Here is a 24,339-nt window from a genome sequence, read left to right on the forward strand (position 1 = left end):
ATAAAGGAAAATGAAGACATAATGAGTCAGAGTTATAATTAGTTTAAAAAACCAATAGCAGATGGAGCAAAGGACGATCTGTATCTATTACTGCGACCTCAGGGGACACTGAACCTCCTTCCTGATGGAGGCATCTGGAACTCAACATGTGAAGGATGTTCAGGGTCCAAAACAATTGTTGCTGTTGCTGATTTCAAGCTGAATCTCAGAGCATAGACTGGTCCAGGTTATGTCTGCAGCATAAGGTACCATGGCGATGTATCCAGGTTTAAAGAGAGCCACCTTCGAAGGATGGGTTTTGCCTGGGTCGAGACCTTTGAATCCGCCCCCTCTATTGAGTTTAAGTTGGAGATGAGCTCAGTTTGAGTCGAGCCCAGACCAGCCAGTTCACACCACTGCAACTTTTCTCTGCAACGTTCTAGAACGGTTTCGTCTTGTCGCAAATCTTTGGTCTGAACTGGGTTTTAAAATGATGTTAGATTCAGTCGGAAATGTGGGTCTCTATAGATTCATTAGGTAAAATCAAACCCCCTCCTCCATGGAAATCGTTAAGAGTAGACGCAATGTCAGATGAAGATGAAAACGTCTGATATCAGGCAAGAAAGTTCTGGCTTTAGACTCACTATACCTCGCTAACCCACTAATCTTACTTCATGGTACAGCCCTCAGATCCACTGAGCTTATTGTTTGATATTTTTAGTTTTTCAATACTCTTGCTTTCCCATGTCAATAAATATTCTGCATGACTCATGCACCAACATAACGAAACCAGAACAACAACAAAACCATTTAGAAATTTAAGATAAACGGCTGGTGTATGTCTGGACCCAAACTGTAAGTATTTTGCTGCTGTTGCACAATTAAATTAACATTTTGCAATATTTTAAAAGCAGCCGCCTCAGAGCCAAAGCAGCCCAATAAGCGGACAAACATCTCTCCAATTAACTCGGAATAATTGCTGCGGAAAAATCAACACTTATTAACACCGCAAAATTAGCTGTGTGTACCCAGTTTCCTCATGGGGATCATTAAAGTTTCATGCAGTCTGAGCTGAAGTGATAATGTATATGCAGTCCCCTGTCTATAGGTTTGTGGCACACTTGTTTAGCTGGTAAATTATGGCTGCATTAAAAAGACTTTCTGTGAGCTCAGAGGCAGACTCAGCTGAGTTTACTTTGTTTTCGCCGTCAGCTCCGATAGCATGCAGACAGTCTATACAGGATGAGACGCGAGCAAATAACCAACATGATGAGACCATTAACTAAATCAGTGTACACCATCTGACTAAAGAGACTGTCAAGGCTCTGTGCATCACATGGCCAGAGCTGACCCAAATACAAAAGAGCTTTTATCAGGAGACGTGAACAGATGAAAAGCTGCGAGTCTGGATTCAAGTGTCTTTTGTAGTTTTTAAAGGATTATAATATGAAGGGCTTTTACCCTACTGTACTGGATGGATGGATGGATGGATGGATGGGTGGATGGGTGGATATGTGGGTGGATGGATGGATAGGTGGGTGGATGTATGGATGTATGGATGGATGGATATGTGGGTGGATGGATGGATAGGTGGGTGGATGTATGTATGGATGGATGGATGGATGGATGGATGACTGGATGGCTGGCTGGATGGATGGATGGATATGTGGGTGGATGATGGATAGGTGGGTGGATGTATGTATGTATGGATGGATGGATTATAGATAAGTAGGTAGATAGGTGGATGGATGGATGGATGGATGGATGGATGGATATGTGGGTGGATGGATGGATGGATGATAGATAGATAAGTAGGGAGGTGGATGGATGGTTGGATGGATGGATGGATGGATAGATAGATAAGTAGGGAGGTGGCTGGATGGATATGTGGGTGGATGGATGGATGGATGGATGGATGGATAAGTAGGGAGGTGGATGGATGGATAGATAGATAAGTAGGGAGGTGGATGGATATGTGGGTGAATGGATGGATGGATGGATTGATGGATGGATGGATGGATGGATGGATGGATGGATGGATGATGGATAAGTAGGGAGGTGGGTGGATGGATTTTTTTGCATTTTTTGTCTGTTGCATGTTCTATGTGTGGTTTTGTCATTTCTATGCCTGCTGCAACTCAAATTGCCCGTCTGGGACAATAATAAAGTGAACTTGAACTTGAACTTGAACTTGGATGGATAGATAAGTAGGGAGGTGGATAGGTGGGTGGATGGATGGATGGATGGATGGATGGATGGATGGGTAGATAATTAGGGAGGAAGACAGATGGATGGATGGATGGATGGATAGGAAGTAAGGAAGTTGTTGAAATGAATGCTACATGTAGCATTGTCATTGTAGCCGGGGAGTGAATGTGTATTGCAGCCCTCTCTCCCATTAAAAATAAACAATAACAGCTTCTAAACACAAATGGACATGTTCCAACAGGAATATGAGCCAAAATCTGCGAGAATTAACAACAGCAACCAAGATTACATGTTTCTCTGACGTTAGCTTATAGCTTCATGTAGCAGTGTGTGCAATAACCTCTTAATTAGGGGCTCTGAAGCCCCTTTCCCACTGCATAAATAAATCACTGACATCTGCTAACATCTAGTTTTTGTATTTAATAGAAAAGGTTACACTTAGCATTCACTCACAGGATAAATGACTCTGCAATAGTCCTCGGTAATTTTTGGTTCCGGCTCCGTTCGTCTTTGATCGGCCATTTGAAATTTGCAATAATGAGCCTCTACAAAATACCGCCTGCCCCCATCCAAGCAGAGCTCAAACATCGTCACGAATTTAGGCGGCAAAGAATTTGAGAAAGAGATTGAAAAAGTACCTGATAATAAAAAGAAGTAATCAGGGTAATATTTTCACTTTCTTCTGTACACTAACCTTTTTTTCCATCCCGTCCCTGACATACTTCTCTACCACTGAGCTGTGCACACACTTCTATTTTTCCCACGTTTAAAAAACTGGCATACAAGTACGGATTTTGGTGGAAATTGGGTATTAGCTAATGAGTAGTTTACTTTTGATACTTTAAGTATGATTAACTGATAATACTTCTGTACTTTGCCTTTAATTGAATATAAAAACAGGACTTTTACTTGTCATGGAGTTTTTTTACATTGTGATACTGGAACTTCTACGTACGCAAAGGATCTGAATATTTCTTCCACCACTGCTAAGATGCAAACACCTTTCAGTTTTTCTTCGGCCTGCGCCAAATAACCTTAAAGCCACAATCTATACACAGCACTGTTTACTGTGTCACAGTTAACACATCAACCTTATCAGACCTTTCACTTCCACAGTGAACATTTCCTGAATTACTTCACAACAAGGTTTCCTCGGAAGCTGTGTGTTTTCCAGCCGGGTGGTTTTATATTTAGACGTTATTGCAGACAGCTAATTCTCCAGTGGACCTCCATGATGACACCAGCTGTGGATCCTAGAAGATTTATGAAGCAGCTGGGAAGCCTCTGTGTTATGTAACAGAATACAAATGAGGGAGTGCCAAATCTACCAGCTAACCGACCACAGTCGGCAAACATCTGCTCCACTTTCATACCCTTGAGCAAGGCTTGGATTCCCACCAGCTCGTAGAGCTTGTAATAAGTGGGGCATATTTTAGTGTTGTGGTGTTTGGGTTGTTATAATTGCCAAAAGTACACTCTGATGGCTAAATTTCATGCATGTTTTGAGTTATAACAGCGTTTCTGTGCCTAATCACATTTTGCAATTGTACAAACAACTTATACTGGTTCAAATATTCTTTTTAAAGGTTTGTACTAATGAGGAAGCCGAGTTTTCAGGGGAAAATGAGATGCCCATGTACCGGTGATTAACTTAAAGAGGACCTATTGGGCTAATTTTAAGGTTCATACTTGTATTTTAGGTTTCTATGAGAACACGTTTACATGCTTTAATATTCAAATGACACTCTATTTTCCTCATACTGTCTGTCTGCCCAAACACCTGTATTCACCCACTGTCCAAAACGCTCCATTTTAGCGCCTGTCAACATCTGCAACCAAGATCACATGTTTCCCATATGTTAGCATGTAGCAGCACATGTGCGCTATCATGGAAAACTACCAACAGCTTGGCAGAATCCATAAACACTGGCAGACATATTTGAGCAGGAATATGATCTGAACTTGGGAACAAATTAACAACATCAGCAACCAAGATTACATGTTTCCCTGACATTAGCATGTAGCTACATGTAGCAGTGTGCTTGCAGCCGAGGAATGACTGTGTATAGCGGCACCTTCTCCCGTTAAAATCCAATCGAAGCTTCTCAATGCAACTGAACATGTTCCAGCAGGAATAGATCCGAAATCAGAAACCAAGATTACATGTTTTCCTGATGTTAGCATGTAGCTACATGTAGCAGTGTACTTGCAGCCGAGGAATGACTGTGTATAGCGGCACTTTCTCCCGTTAAAATCCAATCGAAGCTTCTCAACGCAACTGAACATGTTCCAGCAGGAAAATGATCCGAAATCAGAAACCAAGATTGCATGTTTTCCTGATGTTAGCATGTAGCTACATGTAGCAGTGTACTTGCAGCTGGGGAATGATTCTAACAGAGTATAGCAGTGCTTTCTTATATGAAAAATCACCAATAAAAGCTCTTAAATGCCACGGAACATGTGCCAGCAGTTATATGATTCAAAATCAGGGAGAACTTAACAACATTAGCAGCCAAGATTGCATGTTTCCCTGACATTAGCATGTAGCTCCGTGTAGCAGCATAAGTGCTCATAAGCACTTTCTATAATGAAAAAGCACACCAATAAAAGCGTCCAAACACAAGTGAACATGTTCCAGCAGGAATATGATCTGAAATTGGGAAGAAATGATCAACATCAGCAACCAAGATTACATTTTCCCTGACATTAGCATGTAGCTACATGTAGCAGTGTACTTGCAACCAAGGAATGAGTATGTATAGCTGCATTTTCTCCTGTTAACAACCAATAGAAGCTTCTCAACGCAACTGGACATGTTCTAGTAGGAATATCATCTGAAATTGGGGAGAAATGGACAAAATCAGAAACTAAGATTACATGTTTCCCTGATGTTACCATGTAGCTACATGTAGCAGCATATGTGCTCATGAGTAATGACTGTGTATAGCTGCACTTTCCATCTTAAAAAATCACTAATAAAAGATTCTAAAGACAAGTGGGTATGTTTTAGCACGATTATTGTCTGAAATCAGAAAGAAATTGACGACATCGGCAACCAGGATTACATTTTTCCCTGATGTTAGCATGTAGCTACATGTAGCAGTGTACTTGCAGCTGATGAATAACAACCAAAAGAAGCTTCTCAACTCAACTGGACATGTACCAGCAGGAATATGATCCAAAATCAGGGAGAAATGGACAAAATTGGAAACCAAGATTACATGTTTCCTGGTGTTAGCATGTAGCTACATGTAGCAGTGTATCTAATGTAATTACTTGCGGTAGCGTGACTTGAGCAGATGACCATATACAGAAATTTGTCATGAGCTGACATCATCTTGTAGCCGAAGTTGAAAAGAATGTTGGAAACAAGTATTCAGAGCAATTTGTGTGAAGCCCGAGGACTTTTTACATACATTTTAATCATTACTTAAAACATTGGCCACTTTTAATAAGAATATCTGACATTTTAACATTATAAATATGACAGAAAATAAGGAAAAGCATAATAGGTCCCCTTTCAATCTGAAAATACTGAGCCAGCAAACATCTGATTCACTTTAACCTTTAGTACACACACTCTTTCATCCTTTGTCTAGTAGGTGGTACAGCCTGAAGAGTGACACCAGACAGAGAGAAACAAGCAGGCCTGAAAGTCTCAGCGTGTACAAAATCAAATTATCTTCACTCAAGGCCTTAAAAGGTTTTGAATATAGTTATGTATAGTCTTAAATTCCCAGGGAAAAATCAGGTTAGTCATGGCGGACTGAAGGCGAAATGTGTCTACGGTATATTTTATTTCAACTGCCATGAAAAGCCATATAAAAGTTTAACTTTCAAACTGCAAACATTTACTGTCATCTCCATACGGACCCAAAATGGCAGAGAGCTTATATTTTCCCCGGTCTGCCTCTGAATATACAGAACTGGCATAATTAATTATATAAGCTGAGTTTTCCTCCTGGAGGGTAAAATATATTCAGGATTCAGAAAACATTAAGTCATGAATATTCTATGGTTCAATGTCCAGGCAACAGCTTATGAGGAGCACATCTTATATAAAGGATATAGTTTTGGAGAAGTGTATACATCGCCATGATGACGTGAAAGAAAAGTTAAATAGGCCACTCAAAAGTTAAAGGGTAGGTTTGGTATTTTTTAGCCTGGACCCTATGAAACAGGCTGCAGTGTAACCACTCGGGGCATGTTTGCAACGTCAGTGTACGTCCACTAAAAGTGCTTGTTTTTGCCACTGACAGGCTCAGATTATTATTTTTAGTGTCCGAGAACCTATGGAAAGGATCCCGACAGAGATAGACCAGAAACAGCCCCGAAATCGCCACCGCCAAACCCACCAGACTCCATTAGTCTAGGCAAAAACACAGAACACAGCTTTCATTTTTATTATTATACTTGTGCATGAAGTGGACAGCAACATCATCCCTGTATTGGTAACAATCAACTGGTAAAACAGGAAGTCATATCTGTTTCTAGCCTCAGTTGTAAATTGTGGCCTTGAAATCTGAATATTATCATTCTCTGCTCAATGCTCGCAGCTGTGTGCTGAAATTCCTAAAATGTGTGTAATTACATTATCTGAACTGGAGGCCATTAAAAGGTCCTGGGCCTCAGTTTTAGTGTTTTAAATTCTGAATCCACTTTAGCAGTCTCTCAGCGAGCTCACAGCCAGTGAGAAATCAGTCAAGTCATGCAGGACAAATACGAAATGGGTTTTACATTTAAGTCTAACTGGCGTCAAATAGGTCTTAAAAAGGAGGCTTAAATTGCCGTGCCGCCGTGGATGTCGGGGGTTATAATCGCTGCCGTGAATGTCTTCCTGCAGGAGCTTCAGTTTGAGCGGCTGACTCGGGAGCTGGAGGAGGAGCGGCAGATTGTGGCGAGCCAGCTGGAGAGGTGCATGCTGGGAGCTGAGTCGCCAGCGGGAGACAGTAGCAGGTAAGTTTGATGGCATGAAGATTAGATGTTTCTAGCATTGAATCACAAGTGATGCATGTTATTGTCCAACAAAAAAGAGAGGAGATTGCTACACTGATAGATTTATTTAGTATCTTATTATTGCTGTTCATTTATTTATACTTTATTACTTATTTATATTAAAAAGATCAAAGATTTCTAAGACACGGACAAATGTTTTTGCTGTCTCATTTATTAATATTTATTTATTTATACTTTATTACTTATTTATTAGTATTCAGCACCAAGTTTCTTCATTTTTGGTTGATAAAATGATGATATTTTAGTTCTTGAGGCCACTTTAGCAATTTTGTTGCTAGATTTAGCAACTTTTGTCATACTCTTGCAACTTTTTTTAAAGGCACCTTGCAACAATCCTAGCTCCTTTAAAATGTATTTTATTTTTGGTTGATAAAATTATATTTTAGTTCTTGAGACCCACTGTTTGCCACTGTAGCAATTTTGTTGCTAGATCTAGCAACTTTTATATGACCCTGGCAACTTTTTTTTAAAGGCACCTTGCAATAATTTTAGCTACTTTCAAAATGTATTTCATTTTTGGTTGATAAAATGATGATATTTCAGTTATTGAGGCCTACTGTTTGCCACTTTAGCAATTTTTGTTGCTAGATTTAGCAACTTCTGTCATACTCTTGCAACTTTTTTTAAAGGCACCTTGCAACAATTCTAGCTACTTTTAAAATGTATTTGATTTTTGGTTGATAAAATTGTGTTATTTTAGTTCTTGAGACCAACTGTTTGCCAGATTTTGCTAGATTTGTTGCTAGATTTAGCAACTTTTATACAACTCTAGCAACTTTCTTTTCCAAAAAGCACCTCACTAAAATTTTAGCTACTTTCAAAATGTATTTCATTTTTGGTTGATAAAATGATGATATTTCAGTTCTTGAGACCCACTGTTTGCCAGTTTAGCAATGTTGTTGTTAGATTTAGAAACTTTTGTCATACTCTTGCAACGTTTTTTTTTTTTAAAGGCACCTTGCGACAATTCTTGCTACTTTTAAAATGTATTTCATTTTTAGTTTATAAAATGATCACATTTTAGTTCTTGAAACCTGCTTTTTGCCACTGTAGCAATTTTGTTGCTAGATATAGCAACTTGTATATGACTCTGGCAACTTTCTTTTCCAAAAAGCACCTCACAAAAATTTTAGCTACTTTTAAAATGTGTTTCATTTTTGGTTTAGCAACTTCTGTCATACTCTTGCAACTTTTTTTAAAGGCACCTTGCAACAATTGTAGCTCCTTTTAAAATGTATTTCATTTTTGGTTGATAAAATGATGATATTTTAGTTCTTGAGGCCTACTGTTTGCCACTTCAGCAATTTTGTTGCTAGATTTAGTAACCGTTATACTTCTCTGGCAACTTTTTTTTTCATAAAGCACCTTGCAACAATGCTAGCTACTTTCAAAATGTATTAGATTTTTGGTTGAGAAATTATGTAATTTTAGTTCTTGAGACCTACTGTTTGCCACTTCAGCAAGCATTTTGTTGCAAAATTTAGCAACTATTATACTACTCCGTCATTTTATTATTTTTTTTCAAAAGCACCTCACAACAATTTAAGCTGCTTTAAAAAAGGCATTTCATTTTTGGTTGATAAAATTGTGTTACTTTAGTTTTAAAATGTTGATAATTTTTGGTTGATAAAATTATATTATTTTAGTTCTTTGGGCCTAAAGTTTGTCACTTAAGCAATTTTGTTGCTAGATTAAGCAACCTTTATACCACTCTGGCAATTTGTTATTTATTTTTAATGTTTTTTAAAGCACTTCACAACAATTTTAGTTACTTTCAAAATGTATTTGATTTTTGGTTTATAAATGATGTTATTTTAGTTCATGAGGCCTACTGTTTTCCACTTTAGCAATTTTGTTGCTAGATTAAGCAACCTTTATACCACTCTGGCAATTTTTTATTTATTTTTTATTTTTTAAAGCACTTCACAATGATTTTAGGTACTTTCAAAATGTATTTTATTTTTGGTTTATAAATGATGTTATTTTAGTTCATGAGGCCTACTGTTTGCCACTTCAGCAATTTTGTTGTGATCTTTAGCAACTTGTATACTACTCTGGCAACTTTTCTTTCAAAAAGCACCTCGCAACAATTTTAGCTACTTTCAAAATGTATTTCATTTTTGGTTTATAAATGATGTTATTTTAGTTCTTGAGGCCTGCTGTTTGCCACTTCAGCAATTTTGTTGCGAAATTTAGCAACTTGTATACAGCTCTGGCAACTTTTTTCCAATTTTAGCTACCTACTTAAATACTTAAACGTATTTGTAAACTTTTAACAACTTATATAACATACTTAATACGCTCAAAACACTGAACGATGGCAGTTATTCCAATACACTGCTTAAAACATATGACTGACTATTCAGAATGTGTAGTTTTACTCGGTAATAAGAAAATTAAACCATAAATATGAATAAAACAAACCTGTGATGCATTGTGTTTAAAGTTGAAAATATCTGATCATAGAAATTAAAGAATTTAAACAAACAAATTTCGACTCATATACGCAATAGAGTGTCCCAGGGATGACATTTTTCTGTAGCAGACGCAGAGGTTAGCATTGCTGTTTCCCTCGTCAAAAAGACTATGAGATTTTTCCATTGGATTTTGGATTGTTACGCCTTGCTGGTACTGGGTCGGTGTCATCGATTCAACAAGGTGCTGGAAACATTCCTCAGAGATTTTGGTCCATATTGACATGATAGCATCACGGAGTTGCTGCAGATTTGNATTGCTGTTTCCCTCGTCAAAAAGACTATGAGATTTTTCCATTGGATTTTGGATTGTTACACCTTGCTGGTACTGGGTCGGTGTCATCGATTCAACAAGGTGCTGGAAACATTCCTCAGATTTTGGTCCATATTGACATGATAGCATCACGGAGTTGCTGCAGATTTGTCGGCTGCACATCCACGATGAGAATCTTCTGTTCCACCACATCCCGAAGGTGCTCCCACTGACTTTGAGACGGGGGAAGTGGGAGTGCTAACATGCTAACCCATTCCTGGGCTACTCTATAACATCAGTGATATCATGTCATTTAGCAACTTTTAGCAACAATTCGACCTACCTGTAGTGACTTCCCCTGGCAACAGACACTGTGCATGAAGAGGAACTTGTTTTAGTCAAGATGCTGGTTTAAGACGTTTTATTATCAGAATATCCTTCGATTTTTGGCTCTTGCAGGTATAATATTTATCTGCCCAGGTAAAACTGGCATTTTGCACTTGATATCAGCAGAAATGATTTGCTTCCTGTTGTAGGTGTTTCTCAGATAGCAGCACATGGCTGTGTGTCGGGTTATATTACATGTCTGATCCCCAGCTGAGCTCAACTGACTTTCATTTTTTATCAATTTGAGGAGTAAATTGAAATTCACACAATATTGTCAGAGGCGTCGTCCTCCTCAGATTCCTCGCAGAGAAATGTTTTTGTGGCGAAAGAGTCCTTCGATATATATACTTTCTCGTTAAATTCCAAACACTTTCTTTCTTCTTCTCTGATTGAATGTAAAGAAATGTGGCCTTGAATCTGATTTGATTTACGTCACTCACTCTCTCTGCTTTCTCCTCCATTTCCTCCTCCTCTCTGCTGCTGAAGCTCATCGGAGAAGTCATTTGCATGGAGATCTGCAGGTACAGTTTCTCGCTTTTAACCTTTAAATTTCCGTTTTTAAACACAAGGTTACAGAAAGATGACCGCCTCAGATTTCAAGTACTGCAAACAGAAGGTCCTGCACCTTAGAATCAGATCAAATCCATGTGATTTTGGCAGTAAAGAAAGTATTTTTCCACATGTAGAGAGACAATTTACCCTCCAAAGGGCTGAAAATTGCCAGAATGCAGCGCCGGCCGCTGAAGCAAAACAAAACAATGTTTCCGCCAGAATATATGGGCTTTGAAATGGACTCATTTACTATTCTGTCACAGATCCCTCCACTCCGTTTCCTGGGGCATTCTTCACTGTCGGCTTTCCAATAAAACAAAAGTACTGTAATAAAATGCTGTATTCTTTTGTGTCAAAGAATCAATACATTTAATATCTTTGATTAAGAGGATTCTGTCTGCGAAGGTGACGCTACAGAAGTGTTGTCACGCTGACTTTGCTTTATATTCTGTGTGAAGGGAAAATGTGTCACTTTTTCAGTCTGAATTTATGCATAAATGTTTGTCTAACAGTCTGCTGAGGACTGGCTGTTCTTTATGGGATAGTCAAGATTGTTTTAAAGTGCTAATACATAGTCAGTGTGTTACCTACAGTAGATGTCAGTCAGCATGTCCCAAGCAGACAGGATTACCACCACGGAAGCTAAGAGAAGTACTGCTGTGGACGGGAGTGCAAATTTGCATGTCCACGGATAGTGAAAGACCTGCCAAACTCCACCTTTGATTGGAAACTAGTTGTTGTTGCCGTCATTGGTTGGATTGGTTAGGTTTAGGCAAGAAGAGTGAGGTTGGTTAGGGTTAGGGTAAGCCAGGTAGGGTGGGTCATGCCTTCGTTATCCGAGGAAGTGCAAATTTGTGATGGTGGCAGCAACAAGACGTGTTTTACCAACCCTGTCTCACTGTGACGAAAAAAGCCGCCCTTTCACGTTGGCATAGACGTTGCTGTTTTTGTTGACCGGCGCCCGGCAGCATCAGGGGGGAAACATGGTGGGACAACATCAGAAGTTAAGGCAGTGGAAGTCCGAGCAGGGTGGACGAGAGCTGTGGTGGATGGGTCCAACTAACACGGACTTTCACCCAGGAGGCCGGTGTTCTCTTCCCGCAAGATTGTAAAGTCGAACCCCGTTCTTTTTGCCTAAACCCAAACACATGCCTTTGTTGTTGAAGGAAAAAAACGTCATTTCACAGTGTTATACTGATGTAGTGCTTTTATTTTGAAAGAGACTGTATGCAAATTGTACGTTTCCTGTGAAAACAGAAGTGTATTTTGAAAACAGACAATGCATGTAACAGGCTGAAGTTGACACGGCGTCCCAGACGCACACAGGGTACCTTGCACGTCATATCTCAACATGGAAAGTCCATGACCAAATGTCAAAACCGAAATACCACTCTCTTCAAAGCCAGCAGACTCCATTGACAGAAAATGTAATTTTACCTTGCAGAACACACGACCCACTGGTCTACTGCTGCCTTGATCAGTAGATTTGTTGGTGTCATTAGCTATGTTTCCATCCAAAAGTGATTCGAATTATTGGGAAATGCGCATTAAAAGAAATACGAATCCTGTGTGTTTCCATTAAATGTACGGACTTTGGTGAAAACTACGCACTCGCGCGGGTTTTCAGCAGAACCGGAAACAAAACAAGTCTGGCATTCTTCTTCTTCTTCTACGTTTTCTGGCGGTTGGCAACCAGCTTCAGTGGTGTGCATGGGGGGGGCAGGGGGGGCAGTTGCCCCCCCTCGTGGCACAATTGTTGAAAAACGCGCGCTAAAGTGCCCTCCTGGGAGCCAAAACACGCTCTAAAGTGCCCTCCTGGGAGCCAAAACACACACTAAAGTGCCCTCTTGGGAGCCAAAATGTGCGCTAAAGTGCCCTCTTGGGAGCCAAAATGCGTGCTAAAGTGCCCTCTTGGGACCCAAAACGCGTGCTAAAGTGCTCTCTTGGGAGCCAAAATGCACGCTAAAGTGCCCTCCTGGGAGCCAAAACACGCTCTAAAGTGCCCTCCTGGGGGCCAAAACACACTCTAAAGTGCCCTCTTGGGAGCCAAAATGCACGCTAAAGTGCCCTCTTGGGAGCCAAAACGCGTGCTAAAGTGCCCTCTTGGGAGCCAAAACACGCCCTACGGTCTCCAAGGTTTTCGTAAAAGGAGTCTGGCTTTCCCTTTCCCCTTTGGAAAGGGCTGTCTAACAGTGAGGCAAAGCAAAAATATTATGAAAATAGCACACACTTCAGGGCTGTTCCCGACTCAGGATGCCAGTCAGATCAGATTTGGCTGTTCAATATTTCACTATTCGTTCCTTTTTTGTCCATATAGAGTTTGAATGGGGTTCCATGTAACGTTCAAGGTGACAGCGACATTCACAACATAGTAAAGAACCCAAGTTAGCCCTCTGAGCTAGCCCTGTGCGCAAGCTACGCTTACGATGGATCGGAAACGTTCGACAACATTTTTTGCAGGCACTAGATACCAAACAAAAGCCAGAGACTGTATCGTATTAAGTTGCCGTGAGCTGTAAATTCACCACCTCTAAGCAGACGGCAGAAGGTAACGGTACCTCAGAGCAGGACCGAGCAAAGCCTCTCTTCCTGTGGGCAGCTGCATCCGTCTCACCCAAGGCTTGACACTCTTGACGAGTGTAGCTTGACAGAAATTTAATAGTCAAGTGACGTTTTCAATTTATGCTTTAGTTGAAGGTTTCACTCATCTCCATGGAAACCAGAGACCCCCTGCGTTCCAAGTATATTTCTGTCACTGGTTAGTAAAGAGTAATCTGCACAGGCAGCTGTTTAAAATCACACAAATATCCTGCTGTATATGTGTATTTGTCTTGTTAACTTTATATTTATTGAGCGATCAGCCCGCAGTTTGTCTGTCAGCTGCAGATTCCTCTCACTCACAGTGGGCGGGGAAATGAAATCCATGAATCAATAAATACAAACACTGTCGGTTTCCTCCCGTGGCGCTGACATGAAAACTGTTTGATTCAGTAATGTCCGCTGCGTCTGTCCTCTCAGCTTCCCAGGAGCTGCTGCGGACACACTGCTGTTTCTGGGGGCCAAAATGTCCCCAAAAGTTCACTGCACACTGACTTAAAATAAAACAAGGACTACTTGATGTGACGAATCTTCAGATTTCAGCGGGCAGTCTCATTACACTTCTTCGTTGGTACCTGCTTTTCCAAACATGCTGACCACCATCTACTGTAATACACTCTCTATGGATAAGTACCACATACAACCCACTTAAAAAAATCCCTTTGAGTTAATGAGAGATGTCTCTGCAGGAGAGTCGCAGGGCGGAGCCATGGAGGCGTCTGGACGTCACCTGGAGGCCGAGGAAGGACTCTACATGCCTGAGCCGGACCGCGCCTCCCTGCATGACAGTGAGGGTCTGTTAAATGTACACACCACACGGTCTGAACAAAAACATTAGCGGGCGTTTGAAGTGTAAAATGTCTGATGAAGAAGAGAAAGAGCTTTTTTTTTCTATATGTCTAGTTGCCGCCCACATCAACACATTTCTTTTATGCCACGTGGGAGCGATCCGTACCTCAATAGCAAATCCCACAGATCCCACTTGTAATTAACACTCCAGTAGGAGGCTGATGTGCTTGTTTTTCAAGGCAGATTTATGTTGGATAAAAGTGAAAATGCGGTGGCGTTTTGAAGTATAAAACCATTTATTCAGATCAGTTTAAATCACCCAAAACATACTCTGCTGCCTGGGATTTTATTCTTTACTTCCAAGCGTCTTGTCAGAAAAGTTTCACATATATTCACACCTGGGAGCTCTGCAGCACAACCACAGCCTGTCGCTGTTGGACATTAGGCATCTTCACTGGAGCGGTTGACACCTCAGTCCGTCAAGCTCCCTCAAAGCTTGTGTTAAACCACAGAAGACGGGGGGGCCGATAGAGCGAAGCGCTGATGCAGTCAGTGCAGCTGTGGATTCTCATGTGTGCAGGAGGGTAGCTGTTTTTCGAACAACTGGTTTTTAAATATTCTCGTCAAATTGTCAAAACTTTGCATGCATCCCAAAAAAAGCCCGGAGCAAACCCTGAGAGTTCTTCACAAAGTTCCCTCTTATTACAATAAATTACAATATCATCAGTAAACATTTAACTTCTGGGTCGCTGTTTGAAATGTTAAAAGCACATTTGCCTTTGGTCTTATTTATATTCCATACAGTCGGAGTGGTCTGATAAAAATATCCCCCACATGCTCCTTCCTCCTCATCCTACAGCAGAAAGTAGGCCAGCTTTATTGAAGCTATATGCAGATTCTTCCAGGAACAGCATAAAAGGCTTAATGCAGATATCCACGCGCGTGTATTTGTATGCATAATGCCTTTTAACAAGTTGAAAGCCAGTGAGATAATATGCAAATCACCACACCGCAGCGAGTGATGTGATGGTGGCAGCGCTGATCGGTTTGATCACATCTCCAACTGCGTTAACGTTTCAGAGGAAGAGCTGAGTCGTAAGAATGTGGACACGGTGTTTCCTCACCCTCTTGTCTCTGTCTCCTCTCAGGCTCGGGAGGTCACTCGGCCCAGATGACCTCGTATTCAGACAGCGGCTACCAGGACAGCAGCGTTAGTTATTACAGCAACCAGAATGTGGTGCGTTCGGAGCCGCGGGCCTCGATATCAAGGAGCCCGAGAGCTGAGGGGCAAGCCTCTGGGCAGGTAGGCCGAATCCCCAGTGTGTGAGTGTGTGTATGTGTCTGCCCGCAGCTAACCTTGCAAACTACTGGACCATCAGCCTAATATTTTGTGTGCGCATTTATGACAGTATGCTCCAGGACCTCTTGTGGTTGCGGTGATTTACCATTGCTAGAAATCTGTTTATTGACTGTTTTATACCGTCACTGACTCCTCCTCAGACCCTGTGTCCTCAGTTTCTCGCATCGCGAGAGGAATCAACAGATTAGGCTGTAGGCTAGGCTAACCATTTAGCTGTAGCTCTGGGATAACGTTAGCCAAGGCTAGGATAACGTTAGCTGTCACTCGAACTTAGACGAGAGGGAAAAGCAGTTGCAAACATGAAGCCAAAATGATTTTAAAATCAGATTGAATTACCTGTCTAGCAGAAAGCAGGCAACCTCCGCATCCCTTGTGAAATCCTTCTCCTTCAGGAGTTCTTTCCACCTGGAATAAGCAACGCCGATATTCACTCGCGTTTTGTCCCGTCCTCGCTTATCTGATCTTTTTCTTTCATTTCATTGGTTTCCCTCTTACGGGGCAAAACATATGTGTGGTCCTCCATTTAAAGTGTGACAGAATCATAAAAGTACAAAGCAGGTTCATGCAGAAGTGCCCCGGATTGATCTTCACCTTAATCGTCTCCAGTGACGGCAAGTTCTAGGTAAAGTCAGCACCAGGATTCAGGAGTGCTGGAGCGTTGAATCCTTTTGCACTGAAAGATGAAAAGGTTGCGAGAAGCAGCTGGCCCTCAGGTCTTTTCACCTTTTCTAATCTGGTCCCCGTTCAAGAAAGTTTGGACATCCCTGACCTAAGATCTGATAAGTTTTATTTTAGTCAAAGAAAACTGTAACTTTTTTAGTATAGTCTTAGTCATCAGATTATTATACATCCAAAACCAACACAAGATTTTATCTTGTCATTATCTGATGTAAAATGCAGTGTCTGATAAGGCAGTATATTCATTATTTTCCGTCAGCCTCATTATAATGCACCGAATATCATCTTGTTGATTTCACCTAAGCCCTGTTGTCATTGCGAACCTTAACTTGATTAGTTACTCCGAGTCCTCTTGACTGTGCTAATTGTGTGGGGCTCGTCTTTTTTCGTCAACTATATTGCAAGTTATTATGGCCACAGTTAGTGTTTAATGACACTGGTGCCATCTCGTTTCACTCATTAATAAAAGGGTTATTGACAAACATATTTAGTCACTAGCCCCCTTTACACTGCCTTTTCAAGGTGGTAATATCGCGCCGTAGTGCTGCCTCTGCGTGCTATATGTAAGGTAGGATATAAGTTTATGTTCATATGTTCGTGTCCCGCTCCTGGTTTATTTTAAAATTGTGTTTAGTGTTTCTTTTACTTCCTGTGTTTTCCTGCCTTTGTTGATTACCTCATGTGTATCACCTGTGTCTTGTTCCACTCACCTGTGTGCAGATACTATGTGTTTAAAGCCCAGTGTTTCCCCTATTCAGTTGTCATCGTCGCCTGACTGTGTTCATGCTCTCCAGCCTTTCCCTCGTGTTTGATTCCCTGGTTTTTGACTCCGCTTGGATTTATGGACTCTGCTTTTTGTGTGATTTCCCTGAACGGATTTTTCTGCCTTCGCTGACTGCGTTTACCTGTACGACCCCTGACCTCCTAGGTGAAGATTTAGATTTAGTGTTTTGTGTTTTTCCCTGCAACTGAGACCCAGTTTTGTACTTAACTGTTACAGCTACAGGAGGTAGTAAAGGCCCATTTATGCTCCCTTTATGTACGAAAATGTATACGTCCGTTTCAAACAACATTATCGTCACTGCCCACATACTTCCATGCGTCCTTTACGTTGGTATGGATGTTAACCAATATATCCACCAGGAGGCAGCCCAGCGTCAAAAGTTTATGACAACAACAAACTCAAAAACAAACATGGCGACAGTGGAGGAGANCAGAAATACGGATGAAATGAACGCGGAGCACGGACAGAAGGCTCCGTCCGTATCCGGATCCGTATTAAACGTTGAGTATAAATGGGCCTTAAGAGCGCTAAAATGACGTCTGTAGAAAAGAGACAGCTGGCAGGATGGGTGTGATGTTTTGTCGTGTTGTGCGTGTGACCCATCGCGGGAGATTTAAAAAGCTGATAGCAGTTAGCAGCTAACACAAAGAAGAAAAACAGCGGCCGAAAATGTACTCAAATTGGGAAAACAGTGAGTTCCAGGACCTCCTTATCCTCCGAGCAGAGGTGCTGTTGACACGTTAATGCCACTATTATTGTTTATAAAGCGCTACGGACATGTATGCTAGATGTCACACTAGAGGCTGACGCTGTTATGGTGCATGTCACGCCTCTTTTGATTCGGTGATGCCAGGATGCAGTCTAAGTATGCGGCGCTATAGTGCGATCTCTGTGTTAAAAGGACGATAGTCTTTGTTAATGAAATAAAAATTGTTCTGGAGCTTTAAAATGAATTGATTATCTTTGGAGTTTCATGTTAACACGGATGAGAACTGCTCAAAATGCTGATTCGAACATCTGTAACAACGGGGCAAACTCCAGCTGCTGATGAAGATCACTTAACATGATTGAAAGCTCCAGTGCAGCTGCCTAATTTCGGCTCTTCTCTCAAATGAGAAATCCTACTCTGCTTCCCACTTGTGACTATTTTTCAGAGTGGTGAAATATTTGGTTGTTTTTCTTCTGTGAATAATAATCTTCATCTCCGGAGTAACGACCGCTCGCAGGGGTTCAATAATTACTGTCATGAGTGATGAAGAACATCAGCTGAACCCTTCAAATCAAACCCAGTCTTACCTTAAAAATTGTCTCAACTGTGTCATATTATCCTTTCATTGTGGCTAATAATTATCTGCTCTTTGCGTGACAGCAGAGGCAGGACTGACAGATAATAGTGAGCCCATTTGAATTTCCTCCTGATTTATTCCAAACCAAGCAGCCTCACTGGATGGGCTTACATGCCTCGGCTCTTAATTTTCCTCCGAGGCGTTTGAGGCTTTGATGGATTAAGGCGGCACAGATCGGCATGCAGTCGGCAGAGTCAGTAATTGAGGGACATTTTACATTTGGTAGTAATAAGGAGGAGAAAGTAAATGTTTGTCACCATAAATATGAAATATTCTGTCAAACCTTCGCTGAGACGTAATATATTTACAGCCCACAGTGGGATGAATTTGGACATTTATTCAGAGGCACGCACGCTCGCTTACGTGGACAAATGAAAAAGATAATGACGCCCTTCATCAGACGTGACAAAGCGTCCTGCCTCCACGCGTCACGTTGCTGCTCACTGGCAAGTATGTTTGCAGTGTGCCGTCTAATTTCAGTTTTCCAGGTGTTTATTCAGAGAAGAGAAACGCTGAGGAGATTAATTGTCAGCCGTGTTATGGATATTACACTTGACATTTTTGTTGTTTTGGGCCTGGAGAGCACATGAATGCCAAGAATCCAGTCAGGCTTAATTAGAAATGAGTGAAATGTCATTAAATGTCATTTGGTAATGACGTTGGAGGATCCTCAATAAATCCTGGACTGTAACTCCTCTGGTAGAACTTTGCAGAACGACCACACACGCCACGAAAACACAAACATGTAGGATGCAAAAATGAAGCAATTAAAAAGATTAAAACAACACTGATGCTTTGAATATGTCTTGATCTATATATGCATTGTCATAAAAGGGCTTCCAAGCATTTTACTTTACGCATTCTTAATTGCATGCATGTATAATTTAATGGTATTTACTCAAGCATTATGGCCTCTTAAATTAATGGGATTAAAGGAATACTTCACCCCCTAAATACCCTTTTGTATATGAGTAGCTCCGCCCATGTTACGTTGAATTTGTGATGGATAATTCGTTTTTCTCGCATGCCTCCACGGTGAACGAAGAACCCAAAAACAGAGAAAACGACTATGTAATAAGTAAACACTGACCAACGGGACCAGACTGGCCGACCCGTATGCTCCCACTCAGTCGATCGATGATGTCACAGGAAGCGACATTTGTTTGTTTTGCTATGGAAGCTAACGTTAGCTAATGTGCTAAAACGTTAGCGTCCCAGAGAAATCCAATATTCCTCTTAATCCCTCCCCAGTTTCTGATGAGGTGGACATGATAACCCTTAATACACATAACCTTATTCATCCCTACAACAGGAAATACTTTTTCCCTAACCTGATATGAAGTGTGCGCTGCACATGTGAGCATTTTTGATGATCGCCTCCGTCCAGTTTTGAGCCATGAGTCCTTCTATTCTGGCTCCCAATAACACAACAAGACATTTTAAGACTCCTATGTAGCCTACAGCCCTGTGGTGTCTGTGTGTCGTGTCTGCAAACAACGGATACATCGCATTTGTATGTTATTGTGTAGCTACTTTACAACACTGTAGCAGTTAGCAGCTAACCTTACCTCACCTAGGCGCAAAAACCACTTGGTTATGGTTAGTGAAGGAGCCAGAATGTGCATTTAACCTCTGTTGTTTATTATTTGTTTTGGCTGCACACTTTATATTTAATTTCATCTAATTTTGCTTTAGTTGTCTCGGTTTTTTGTTTAATAATTCATCATAAAATGCGTCTTTGGACTACAGTTAAGCGCCTACTCAGCCTCTTGGTGGCTTTTTTCATTGATAGTAGTCGCTACAGTTAGAAAAAGATCATGTTTTGTTTTAAAATAAGTGCTTTTTGTGCCACTAGCTTGGCAGGAAATGCAGTGATGTCACAGTAAAAAACATGTGGTGCTATACCTGACTAACTGATATACAAATGGTCATTTTGGGGTTGGAGTATTCTTTTATCTACAAACAGATGCTTCATTATTACACAATATGATATGTGTAATGTTTCTCCCATCTTCCTCACAGGTGTCCGGCAGGGTGTTACGGAGGATGGCCTCCCTCCCCTCCAGGAGCCAGTCTCCCGGTTGTGGCACTGCTGGCACCGTCTCGCCCTCCCGCATCTCCCTGCGAACATCCCAGGGCAGCACCTACGACTCGCCCATCCTCTCAGAGCCAAAACCTCTGGCTGCAGTGTTCCCTGGCACCTCCATGCCACCCTCCTGCCCTTCGCCAACCTCCCCGACCGACGGCACACAGGTCCTGGGTGGTGGAGTTGGAGTTGGAGGAGGAGGTGGTGGTCGCCTGGGCTCCACCCTGTCTCTGGTGGAGGGGAGGTGTTTGACGGGGTCACCGCTGCGTTCGGGGATGACGGCGGTGCCACAGCACTACGGCTCCACGCTGCCCAGGCAGAGCCAGCCGCTGGCCTACGGAGCTGATCCATACGGCCTGTACCAGAGGAGCGCGCTGCCCCGCCCCGACAGCCTCATAGGTCAGTGTGATTATTACAGTGTGGTACTGTAATATAATAATGTTAGAGATGTCCAAACATTGTATATCACTGGCCTCTGTTGTCTGAGTGTGCACAGTCATGGGTAAAAAAACATTAACTCTAAAGGCCCTACAAGTAAAACAAAATTTTTTTTATCTAACTTTTTATTTAATTAAATTTATTCATTTTATTATTTAATTTTTTAAAGATCTCAAAATTGATCAATGCATTAAAAAAGTTTTCACCTTTATAATTACTATTTTTTAATTTTTCCTTGTTATTTTTTAGAGACTGTTACTTGTGAGAAAGAAATTTAATTTAATTGTTTTCATTTAATTGTTTTCATTTATTCATTTTATAATTTAATTTTTTAAAAATTTCAGAATTGACCAGTGCATTAAAAAATGTTTTCACCCCCCTTATTACTTAATTTAATTGAGTTTGTTTCCATTTGAATTAAGTTATTCATTGTATTATTTAATTTTTTAATTCTCAGAATTTACCAGTGTATTAAAATATGTTTTCACCTTTATTATCACTATTTTTTTCCTTGTTATTTTTTACACTATTTGTTACTTGTGAGACAGAAATTTAATTTGTTTTAATTTAATTTAATTGAGTTTGTTTCCATTTGAATTAAGTTATTTAGTTATTCATTGTATTATTTAATTTTTTAAATCTCAGAATTTACCAATGCATTAAAATGTTTTCACCTTTATTCTCACTATTTTATTTCTGCTTATTTTTTAGAGACTATTTGTTACTTGTGAGACAGACATTTTACTTTATTTTATTTTTTCATTTTATTATTTAATTTTTAAAAATCTCATGCGTTGACATTTTTTTTCACCTTTATTATTACTTTTTAAATTTTTTCTTTGTTATTGTTTCAGTGACTGTTCGTTACTTGTGAGACAGAGAGGGACAGTGGGAAAACAATATCATACTTTTTTTTTTTTAAACGTGCCCCAAATTAAGGTTTGCATAAAAAGTCAATCTGATAAGTTGGCTTTCTTTTTCCAAATGGCTCGGACAGTTTGTTTGATAAATTAGTTTGAAAACTTTGTAGTTGGACTATAAGACCACTGTTTTTTTCTTTTTTTTGCACCCTTTTGTCACCATACGATGTTTATCCACAATTTGATTTCTGACACCATAATGGAGATGGGTCGACTGACGACAGGAACATATAAAGGCTTCTTAATTCTCCTCTCACCAGGTGTCAATTTGAAACCCTGACAGCTCCATGTCATGGCTTTCAAATTGCCACATTTTCCTATTTCTACCTGGATGATTAAATGAAACTTTACAGACACAGGTACCATCGATGATTTTTTTTATTCATTTAAACCCCGCCCCTTCCCCGTCATTTTCCAGGATGATCGTATCATCTGATTCCCAAATAGGGGAAAGAGTGGGGCTGAAGGGAAAGCAGCTCTTCTTCTTCTTCTTCTTCAAAATCACCTCCCTCGCCTTCCGTCCCTTTCTTTTTAATATCTTTCTCCTTTCCCTCTGAAAACATTACAGCAATAAACAGTCAGTAATTTACACTCTGTTACCTGTGGACCGTATTAAACTGTATCTATATCTGTAATTATTACCATTTGTTCTGGAGTCTGATGGGGTGGGGCGGATGCAGGTGGGGGCGTTGCTGCCTCTTGGCAAAGCATGTTCTGCAAATCAAAGACATGACCGTTTCTAGGGACAAAGGGGACCCAAACTGACACGTTCATTCAGGGACAAAATAAAACAATAATATAATATGAATTCAATCATAATAACTAAAGTTAGAAAAGTGTAAATGCATTGAATAGATAAAATCATTACAACACCACCATTTTAAATTAAAAAAAGCTTGAAAATGTCATGTAAAACCAATAAGAATTTGATCCAAATGAAATCACTTTGGTTATACCTTGTATTAAAAAAGGTTGCCCAAACTGGTATGTCCTATAAAAAGGGCCGCTTATTGATTATTATTATTTAAAATAAACTTCACAGATACATAGGTACAATCAAGACATTTTTGATTTATTTTCTTCCTCTTCCCAATTCCCGTACTTTTTTGGTGGGTGATTCCTCCTTCTCTTCTTCCTCCTCCTCCTTCTCTTCTTCCTCCTTCTCCTCCAAATGGCCTCCCTTCACCTCTTTCTCCTTGTTGCCATACTGGGTGCAAAATATGAAAAACAAGTGGAACAAAGGGGTGAGGCAATCTCCACATTTCTCCACAACTCAAAGTGAATACAGAGTATTTCGTTGATCATTCTTAGAACAGACATTTGCTTGGCCAGTTATAATCTCTCCTCACCAGTGAAGCTTCTTCATGACCTTCTGAGCTCCTGCCTGCTCCCTGTCCTGACCCCTGTGAGCTCTCTCCCTATTAAAAGAAATACATGTGCACTTTCCTGCTTTACAGTTTCCAAATAACAAACATTAAAACCCTATGGGCCCTACGCCTTTTTGGGGTATTTTTACTGCCTTTACTTTTAAGCTCATATCACAGTCATTATAAAGGCTACATACACATGCTATATCTTGTTTTTTCCAGGACAATCTGATCAGATTTGCCATCATTACATGTCCTTCTATGTGCCTGTATTTTATATTAATTTTTATATCAAGGAAAAAAACAAATCTGTGTTACTAAATTCTTACATTTTTACATGTATCTCACCATAGCAAGTTGTAAGTTGACATATTCTGCCATATATGAAGAGGGGAGACTCTCTGGAATCTGGCAATATAAGAACCATGATGGTGGGACATTCTGTCACTTCACAGCTGTCTTAAACATGTGGTTTGTGCCAGGCGGACATGATTACCTCCGCCAAGGAGGTTGGTCTGTTTGTTTGTCTGCAAAATAACTCAAAAAGTTATGAACGGATTTTGATGATATTTTCAGAAAAGGTGGGACAAGGAAGAGATGTTAAAATTTTGGTGGTGATCGGTTGAAGCAAAGTGGATAAAATAATAAATGAAGTCTATCGTCTGACAGCCTCAGCAGCAATTCCAATTTCTAAAGACGGTGAAAATAGCGCCATCTGGTGGCCGGAAAGCACGTCTTGTTCTACTCGCTAAATATTGTAGTAATTCTAAAGTTGGAATTGATGTTCTGTGTTGGAAAAAAAGAAAGTGAAAAATACAAAAAACAACAACATTATATTCTGTGTTGGTACAAAATAAAAACTAAATAAATACACCACAGTGTCTCCATGGTGAAGACATATATAAACTACAGAAGCGTATTGCCTTCACTTGACAAATAAAAAAACCTGTTTTTCTGAGTGTCTTTTTTTTCTGTTTTTCTGAGTAATTTATTTATTTTTCTGTTTTTTTGTGTAATTCTTTATGTTTTTCTGAGTAATTTTTCCCTGTTTTTCCTGGTATTTTTTTCTGTTTTTTGGTGGAATTTTTTCTGTTTATCCTGGTA

The 24,339-nt window shown here is 40.3% G+C and overlaps 1 protein-coding gene across 1 annotated transcript in view; it reads left to right on the forward strand.

Moving 5' to 3' along the window:
- LOC126402004 (plakophilin-4-like) overlaps positions 1-24,339 on the forward strand; it is a 76,942-nt gene that overhangs the window by 12,099 nt on the left and 40,504 nt on the right. Inside the window, exons 3-7 of the mRNA XM_050063638.1 lie at positions 7,031-7,143; positions 10,804-10,838; positions 14,157-14,261; positions 15,405-15,559; positions 20,447-20,909. Coding sequence (XP_049919595.1) covers positions 7,031-7,143; positions 10,804-10,838; positions 14,157-14,261; positions 15,405-15,559; positions 20,447-20,909 — 871 coding nt within the window. The remainder of the gene's footprint in view (positions 1-7,030; positions 7,144-10,803; positions 10,839-14,156; positions 14,262-15,404; positions 15,560-20,446; positions 20,910-24,339) is intronic.

This window comes from Epinephelus moara, chromosome 15 (assembly GCF_006386435.1).
Source record: "Epinephelus moara isolate mb chromosome 15, YSFRI_EMoa_1.0, whole genome shotgun sequence".
Lineage (NCBI taxonomy): Eukaryota > Metazoa > Chordata > Actinopteri > Perciformes > Serranidae > Epinephelus > Epinephelus moara.